General features: G+C 48.3%; 1 protein-coding gene across 1 annotated transcript; it reads right to left on the bottom strand.

Moving 5' to 3' along the window:
• Window positions 1-5,222: 5,222 nt before the first annotated feature.
• Window positions 5,223-9,050, bottom strand: NEUROD1 (neuronal differentiation 1). Its single transcript, XM_061379158.1, has 2 exons — window positions 8,889-9,050; window positions 5,223-7,694 (listed from the first exon to the last, which is right to left on the bottom strand). Exon 2 carries the CDS (start codon window positions 7,683-7,685, stop codon window positions 6,606-6,608), a length of 1,080 nt encoding a protein of 359 aa, XP_061235142.1. The 5' UTR covers window positions 7,686-7,694; window positions 8,889-9,050; the 3' UTR covers window positions 5,223-6,605.
• Between the last annotated feature and the right edge of the window lie 492 nt (window positions 9,051-9,542).

Here is a 9,542-nt window from a genome sequence, read left to right as displayed (position 1 = left end):
GACTCCAGGGCTAGCAAGGCAGAGGCCTTTCAGGCCAGCACCTAGCTGATGGTACCTGAGCAAGGAAGCCCAGGAGAGGGTGGTATTCCCCAAGAATCCAAATCATAATGTAAGTTCATGCTGATGAGGTACACCTAACCTGAACACCACCATCCCCTTGTATTTCTAAGGGAAGGACTTGTTACCCCAGGCTAAGGTTAAATAGAGCTCCAGGCCCTGAGGTGGGATTGGTAGGGGAGCTGCAAGTGAGGCTGGTCAGGATTTTTAAGTCTCAGTAGTTGGAAGAATGGGAGCAGATATATTGAAGAAAGGGAAAAGTAGCCTTCTCCATAAGGGAAATAGAGCTGAGAGTGGCCATAGGTCAGGTAGGGTCTTACATTCCTACGCAGGATGAGCAGAGCTGTATATAGCCAAGTTCAGCCAGAATCCAGATAGGTAGGCAAACCCATTCCAACATGGTAGGTCCACTATCAAGCTGAAAAGCAAAGTCAGCAGGTCAGGGGCTGGTCTGGTGGTAGTAACCTATATCAGAGCTAGCCCAGCAGTCACCAAGTAAGTCTGTACTGTCAAGGCACATCCAAGGTCAAGCAAGGATATTAAGCCTGTAGGTTACAGCCTGGATATGGCCAGGCACAAGCAGCTGAAGTGTCACCAAGGCAGATATCTGGGGTAAGAGCCTCCTCTTAAACACTGTTCTTTCATGAGGGAGGACAGATCTCCCTTGTGCCTTCTCTAGAGCCTGTTTTCTGCAGTCCAAACTCAGGGGAGAGATTGCTCCATGGTGGGGTGCTGGCCTTGAGCATAGGCAGATGAAATAGGAACAGGGAGTATCCTCTGAGTCAGTACAGTAGATGAGCTAACCTGTCCTTGTCTAGTAGTGTTTCTTTCTGGATGAAGGAAATAACCTCTTGCTGTCTAAGTGCTGAGAAGTAGTGGGAGACTTAGAAGTCTTTCCCAGAAGAACCTTGTGAAGGAAGAAGTTGGACAGCCTACGGCAGAAATAACAAGTGGTGGCAGTACAGTTAGTTTTTACTGAATAAAAGCAAGCAGGTAAAAGCATGCTATTGGAAAAGATATCTTCTCACGTCAAAAAGAATGGGTAGAAAAATGCAAGAAGGTTAATAGGCAAGAAATGGGAAGGTCAGGTTTTGATTCATGGATAATGTGATACTAAAGTTAAGGGATGGGTATTAAGGAGATGCTGTGAGGAAAACACCTTATGCCTAATCTGGAGGATTCAGCTGGACATTTCTGATAGCTGGCTTGTTTCAGTAGCTGATAGAGATCTGCTTCTGGAGAAACCTGAGTTTTGAAATTGGCAGCATACCCTTGGCTTGTATGTTTTTCTGGCTACAGTGTCTGTTTGTACAATGAAGGTTTAATGTGTACTCAGTTATGCTTCAGCTGTTAATTCCAAATATTAGCTCTTCTAAGTATGTTCCCTTCTTACATTGCTACCCTAGGAAAAAAATTTTGTAGCTCTCAATATTAATTCAACTCTGTTGTGTTAGTTTACATTCTTTGAAGAGGCATTATGCAGAACACCAGACTTTACAGAATAAGTGAAGTAATAAATTATTTTGAAGGCATCCGTTATCCGTGGAAGATAACATTACTATTGCTAAACATCCTTTTATATGTCTAAAAAGGAGAAAGAAAGCATTAAAAAAGAGAAAGAAGAGCAGGGAATGAAAAGAAAGAAAGTCTGAAATTCTGGAGATGGACAAATCCCTGCAAAGAGATGTGTTTGCAGGAATAAGAAGCTGTAAGAATGGAGTCTGAAATTTAAGTCATTCCTGAAACCATCATGACCTGAAAACAGTCTTAATTAGAACAATAGAGAAGAATGTGGTAATGGAAAGGAATCTAAAAATGAGAATCTGTTGATTAGAGAATGCTTTATTTTTTCTTTGCATAAAGGTTGACATGCTGTCATTTCAAGGTCATAAAGTTAAACTCTGAAAATTGTTTTCTGTTGTTCTATCACCAAAATGTTGGCAAATAGTGTAAATCTTAACCGCTTCTTGTATGAAATCAAATAGAAGCAACTAAATCTGTGCTGCAAACTACTACAAGCTAGGAAAATGAAAGCCAGAGCTGATATTCTGTTTTACATACCCTGTAGGCAACCTAAATACTTAGGAGAATGCTTTGAGAGCATTGTCAGTTTTAATTTTGTATTGCATATCTTCTGACAGTTTGTTAAATACATATATGAATTATTTAAAAAAACACTTATGTACATATTTAACAGTCTATTTGTAGATATTCAGTTCGCTGTTCTGACATGTATTCATGTACCATGTTTTTCAAGGGGAATTTTGTAATATGGGATGTTCAGCTAAGGAAACAGACTATTTATAGTTTCTGAAATAATTACCACACAACCCATGCTGGTCCATAAAACCAAAGAGCAATTTCTGCCTGTTTTCCCTAATAGAGAACCAGGCAGAACTCTAAATAAATTTCTGCATGTTCTTTCTCAATAGGAATGAGTGAGAACTGAGTGGGTTTTGTTTGGCTGGTTGGGGGTTTGGGTTTTTTTTTGTGTGTGTGTTTGTGGAGGTGTTTTTTGCTTTTACTCATAGATAAACAAGAATGGAATGTAAAACTTTGACAAGATGGTTCTTATTGCAGAAGTATATGGTCTTTTAAAGAGGAGACACATTTTTCATATGTCAAAACCAATTATTAAGGTTGTGGTAGATCCAGTTTTGGTCAGTTACCATATTGATCTAATCGCACGAATTTTTACTGTTATAGATGATAGAAGAGACTTGATTTGCATGTTCTCAAGGCTCAGTTTAGAATTATTTCTGTTAATTCCAATTACCTCTGGAATTATGTACTGCTTTTTAATATTAGTTTATTAAAATTCTGGAAGATCATCTTCTGGAGATTGCAATGCTCTGGCTTTGGTTTTGTTGTGGGTTTTTTTGGTGAATTTGGGAATCTTGGTTCTCCTTGAATCTACTTCCCTTCATCTAAGGCGTCTTCCTGAAGGCACTAGGCTAAAGTCTGATATTGTTTAGGCATATTTGTCATTCTGGCTTGGTAAAACCTGAGGCTTCAGTCTCTGACATCGTGTGAATGTAACCTGTAATTTCACCACTTCAGATCCTTCTGCCATAGCTGAGCCTCAGCTGTATCATGGCCAATGATGGGTCCATAACCTCTAGACCTTCTACTCTTGCTTCAGAACACTAAGAAAGGAAAAACGACAAGTTGTGCTTGTTACTCATGCGCTCTACCTGTAGAGATTTCATCAGGGTCTTCTCAAGCTTGCCCTGGTGGCAGAACAATTTCTACTGTCAGAAGCAGAGCATAAGGAAAGGAAAGGCCAACAAGCCAAGTAAAAATAGAGTCCTAGGCCTGTACTGAGTGACCCAGTACGTGCGCAGATACAACACCATCCCAGAGTTACCTCTGCATATGGAAGTTGGATAATCCTACTATAGTCTTAGCTAATTAGTGATATGTTCATAGGAGAACAGTGTGAGTAATTCTTTCCTTTGAAAGAGACCTTGATAGACCTTCCTGTGGGGGAGTCATGAGCAGAGATTTTAAGATTTGGCTTGATATTAACAGTGAGAAAATTATAACGGAGGCATCAGAAGCAGCAGCAATAGGTGGGGGAGAAGATCTCCAATATTTTATAAAGGGGGGGGAGGAACTAAACTAATTGAAATAACAAAACTCACAAGTAATTTGTAAAATGGAGCCCGTAGTTACCAGAATGCCTAATTAATTTTCCTTATTAGGTTGCTCATAACATCAAAATATCATTCTCTTTACTGTATGACAGTAGCAAACGTTCAGATAGCCTAGGCAGATCTTTTAAGTAAACTGCACCGGCTAGAGGAGTTGAATTTTGTTATTAATCATGGAAAAATGTAAAGGTAATTGAAAAGGTTTCTTGTGGTTTGGAAATGCCTTCCAAATATTCATTAAACATTTAAGCGGCTAAATTTGCAGAATATGTTCCTGACATTGGCACTGGTTCTGTGGTATTTCTCTCATCAGATGGAAGGACTGTGTGTTATGCAGAGTGCATTCATGCATAAACAATATAATTTTCATAAATTAAAACCTCCCCTGCAGAAGGAACATCTGTGCCTGCCTTTGAATAAAAGATGGTGGCATGCAAGTTGCCCCTTGACTGACTAGAAGAATCCTTATGTTCAAGAAGAAGGTGCATAACCAAAAAAGCAAGCGAGCCTGGGTCACCTTTTTCAATTTTATCTGGAAAAGCCTCATTCATCCCCCTCCCTCCCTCAGGTTACCCAGGATATATTTAGCTGAGTAGGCACTGACTGGGACAGGTTCATCGGGTGCTTGAAAAGTTGCCTTTTGCTTGCTAGCTTTTCAGATACAGCAACAGTTCTGGAGTGCGGGACTGTGAGCTCGGCCAGAACCGGCGTCGCAATGAATTCCTGTCATGTTTTTGGTAGGGAAGACCGGCAGCAAGGGTGCGGCAGCACTAGTGCAGGTTTGCAACGTTTACACGTTGGATTTCCATTGCTATAAACACCTTTAAAATAGACTTCAACAGCTTGATTTCTTCTGGGAAAACATAATGCATTCATCCACAGGACAGCCTGTTCACTTTCTGCTGGATTTAAGTGAAATATTTATGAAAGCCCCTTCCGTTTTGTGACAGGCTTCATATAAGGTATTTCAGGGAACCTCTTTAGTCTGTTTCTGACCGTAGGAGGCAAAGACCTGTTGCTAATTGCTCCTGGTCATTAGGGGAATTGCTCTCCCGCAGGTTGTGTCGCTGGGTTCCTTAAGCCCCAGAATAATCAGTGAAGATTAAAGAAACACATGTTTCCCGTCTGGGAGGAGGGGAGGCGGCGAATCGATAGCGCCGGATCCAGGGCTGGCTGGCGGGGGAAGGAGCACCTGCTGCCGGGGCTGAAACGGCATTCTCCCTATGTGCCAGGCTCGGCTGGGGGCGGGAAGCCGCGCCGGTATCACGGAACGGGAGCTCCCTCCGTAACTTGAGAGGGGAGACGGGGATGAGCTGGGACGAGCGCTGGGTACTCGGCGCTGCTCAAATCGGCAGCCACAGCTCCCTGCCGAGCGGCGTTTCGGGTCCCTGTTTCCCTAATTCCACAATTCAGCATTGCAAACGGCCCGCTTCGCTGTAAATAAAAAAAAAAAATTCCCTTCCCCCCCCCCCCCCCCATCTTCCCTCTTTCTCCCGAAACCCCTCAAGGTAAGTAAAGAACCCACGTCCTTTTTTTTTAGTCCAATTTTATTCTACAAATAATAAGTGTTGCACCTTTCATGAGCTATCCGAATAAAACAATAATCCCATAGGAATTACTTACACTAAGAAAAAAATAATAATCACATTTAAGGAGAAATGCAACATTTGACCAAATGTTCAATACTATGTTGTTGCCAAAGGACGGATGTTTTCCTAAAATCCCAGTGTGCATTACACCATAATATACAGGATTACAAACAAAATTACAGTACAGATTGATTCCAGTTGAACCAGCGTTACATTTCAAACAGCACTTATTCTGGACTGCATTGTACATGCAATAGCTATTGTTCTAATTACGGATTAAATGGTCTGAATTTGTTTCAAGCTACCGTACTAATCGACTACAATAGGTATATAGCCCGACTTTAACAACCTGATTACTTTTAGGTTCCGATTTAAAAGATGAGCATATGACAACCACGGATTGTGTGAACATGTATAAAATCATGCATTTATATCGCCTGGAAACATTAACATCTTCAAGTTCTCTTCAGAAAAACCACGGAATGCCAAGGGCTTCAAAGACTAAAAAGAAACAGTGCAAATTGTATGTGATAGTCAAGCAGCTTTTGATTTAAAAAGGGTGTTGGCATTTGCTTATAATCTTTATATACAAGTTTGTGCAAGTAATGTGTTGAATTGATATGTTTTAATAGAAAATAAGTCTCTCGTTCTTAAATCTTCTCAAGACCTAGGGGATCTGGTTCTTGCTGTAGGGGGTGGGGGAGGAGAAAGAAAAGGAAAAGAGAAAACAAAAAGAAAAAAGAAAGAAAGAAAAAAAAAAAGATACTTTAATGGGAAAGAAATTGCCCGGATTGTGCATTTCTTTTTTTTTTTTTTTCTTCTTCTTCTTCAACTATTTGAAAGGAAAGAAGTGCTAAGGCAACGTAACTTCTCTAAGCACTTTTCTGCTGGTTTAAATTAGTTAAATTATTTTGTATAAATTAGATATAATTCTACCTTTCCGATATGTATAAAAATTGATGAAGCTGCATGGTTTAAAATAGGAAATTCACGTTATAAAAAGTCATTAAAAATTCTGTACAAAATCACAACAAAATAATTCAGCATGGGAAAGGTAACAAGTAGTAAAACGTTGGTTGAAAAATAGAGATTTGATATATATTTTTGTAATTGGCCCATCGCTAGTTTAAAAATTGCATAGATCCTAATTATTGCTTGTGATTTTGTTATCCCGATCAGGTAATTGGCGCGATCCCGGTGCCGCTGCCCCGCGTCTACAGCGTCGCTCCGAGGGCTGTAAACAAGGCGGTGGCCGCCGGCGGGCTCGGCTCTCCCCTTCCCCGTCCCACGGCGGGTCGGGGGAGGCTCAGTCGTGGAAGATGGCGTTGAGCTGGGCGCTGAGGACCCGCTCGTGGTGCGGGTGCCCCTCGTAGGGCGCCAAGCCGTCGACCGGGAGCTCGCAGCGGGAGGCGGCGGCCGGGAAGATGGCGGCGTGGGATGGCGCGGCGGCCAGCGTGGCGGCAGCGGCCGGGTAGTGCATGGTGAAGGCGTAGCTCTTGTCGAAGTCGGCGGCCGGCTCGTGCTTGAAGGAGAAGTTCCCGTTGACGCTGAGGGGCGGGCTGAGCGGCCCGTCGAAGGCGGGGCTGGCGCCCTCCGCCAGGCCGCTCTCGAAGAAGGGCTCCAGCGCGGCGCCGTAGGCGTGCGGCGGCTTGAGGTGGAAGAGGTGGGAGCTGTCCATGGTGCCGTAGGGCGGGCTGGGGAGCCCCGGTGACTGGTACGGGTAGGGGTGAGCCGGGAAGGGCGGCCCCGCCGCCGCCACGTGCGGCGGCACCTCCTGGCTCTGCTCGGGGAGGAAGGTCCGCGGGTTGAGCTGCAGGCAGCCGGCCACCAGGTTGGTGGTGGGCTGCGAGAGGCCCTTGCAGAGGGTTTGCACGAAGGAGACCAGGTCGGGGCTCTTGCCCGAGCGCAGGATCTCGGAGAGTGCCCAGATGTAGTTCTTGGCCAGGCGCAGGGTCTCAATCTTGGAGAGCTTCTGCGTCTTGGAGTAGCAGGGCACCACCTTACGCAGGTTGTCCAGGGCTGCATTCAGGCCGTGCATGCGGTTGCGCTCCCGGGCGTTGGCCTTCATGCGCCGCAGCTTGAAACGCTCCATACGCGCCTTGGTCATTTTCTTCTTCTTGGGGCCTCGTCTCTTGGGCTTCTGGTCGTCGTCCTCCTCCTCCTCTTCTTCTTCCTCCTCTTCGTCCAAGTCGTCCTCCTCGTCCTCCTCCTCGCCGTTCCGCAGAGAGTCCTCCTCAGCCTCTCCGTGCAGACCCTCCAGGTCCTCCTCCTTCTTGTCCACCTCGTGCTCCTCGTCCTGGGAGCTGAGGCACTCGTCCGTCCAGCTTGGGGGGCCCTGGGGCTGGGGCTCGCCCATTAGCCCACTCTCGCTGTACGACTTGGTCATGGCGAGCCTCTGTGTCGAGGAGGAGACAGAAAAGAGCCGTGTCAGCACAGGGACAGGCAGCCGCGGCCCCGATCAACGACCCGCGGCGGGGGGGAAGGGGGGGGGGAAGCCGTCCGAGATCCCCCCCTCTTTGCTCCCCCTGTCCCCTCCCGAGGGAAGCCCCGGCCTCCCCACGGTGCCAGCGCAAAGTTTCAATTGTCTCCGCGGTCCTGCCTCATAATCAAGTTGACATATGTTCCAACGCCGTTATGTAACTCGCTGATATTAGTGGGGAATATAAGCAGATTATGTGTGCGTGGGGCAGCCCGGGCGGCAGGGCGACAGCAGACCGGGAGGGTTTAAAAAAAAAATAAATTCAAACAAAAAAACCCACAAAACCAACCCCCCCCCACACAGAAAATCCACCCAAAATCACACCTCTTTTGCTGAATACGGAGGGGGAAAGGCGGGGGGACACGCACAGGACACCCGCAGGGGAGGATGGCCACCCCTCTAGCCTGTCGCCGCCACTTTCCTCGGCTCCCCTTCGCCACCTCCTTGCACGGGGCTCTGCACCGCCCCGACGGGCACAGGGCATCTGCTTCCCCGACCCACACTACTCAGCCTCCCCCTGTCCCGCCGCCGCCCGCAGGACTGCCGCTTGGTGCCCGCGGCGGGGTTGTGCCGAGCGGCGGTAACAGGTGTGGGACCAGCCCCTGCTTTTCGTCTCCATCACCCTGTCCACAGCAGACCATCATCGTCCCCTTGGTTCCAGCGGGGCCCTTGCGGGAGGGGTTGCAACCGTCCGCCGGTGGCAACGGACACACTGGGGAGGAACAATGCCTCCCGCCCGCCGTGCGACTGTCCTTTGCGGAGGAGAGGGAGCTGAAGTTGGGGGGACACAGGTGGAAACGCATATACATGTATAACATATGTGCGCGCACAGGTGCACGCACATATGCATATTTATATGCGTGTATGGACGCACATGTGCATATACATATATGTGTATACACACACAGATGTGTGCGCGAGGACGGGCGGACACAGGTGTGCCCGCACACAGCTGCCCGCACACACCGGTGGGAGCGACCGTCGCTTCCCGCGACCGCAAGCGACAATAACCCTAGACCCCGCAGACTCCTCTCCCACCCCGGTAGCCGCCGCTAATCCCTTTCCCTCGGAGGGATGGGGGGGTGCGGAAACAACCCATTTTCCCGTTACCTCTGTTGCTCAGCCTCTCCTGCGCGGTGACGGTCTCATAACCCCGGCACAGCTCTCCGTGCGAGCGGTGTGTTTTGGTGTTGTGGGCTGTTTTTTTTCCCGAGGTTGCGCAGCGCCGGGCTCCCCCCGTTATATAGCGGGACCGAGGATGCGCGGCGGGGAGGGGGCCGGCACCGGGACCTGGGTACCGCGGCGATCGCCACCGCCCCAAAACGCGCCTGCGCCCCGCCCCGCGCCCCGCCCCACCCGGTGGCACGCGCCATATGGCTGCCCACGTCAGGCGCGGCGGCAGTGGTGATGGGCGTCGTTTCACCCCCCCCCCCTCCCTTCTACGTTACACCCCTTATTTGTATGCGGCCGTTGAGTCGCCATCTGTCACCGGGCGGCCCCCCGGAGGCGGCGACGGAGAGGGCGAGGTGCGGAGCGGTGCCGCTGAGCTCCGCACCTCGCCAGCCCCTCCGCCGCTGGGGAGCCGCATTGTTCCCATTGTTCCGGGGGTGCGACCTCCCCTCGCCCCTAACGGGCGCCTCTGACCCCCCTGGGACTCCCCCGCTGTGGTTCTTCTTCTGGGCTGCTGCACCCCTCGGTGTGTTTCGCTTTCCCCGGGTTTTTGATGGAATTACTGCCGGTTAACGAGGGGAGTTTGGACTAAAG

Source organism: Neopsephotus bourkii, unplaced genomic scaffold (assembly GCF_033783945.1).
Source record: "Neopsephotus bourkii isolate Nb327-2 ecotype Australia unplaced genomic scaffold, CSIRO-AGI_Nbou_v1 NB_196, whole genome shotgun sequence".
Taxonomy (NCBI): domain Eukaryota; kingdom Metazoa; phylum Chordata; class Aves; order Psittaciformes; family Psittacidae; genus Neopsephotus; species Neopsephotus bourkii.
This window is presented reverse-complemented; position numbering and strand designations above follow the sequence as displayed.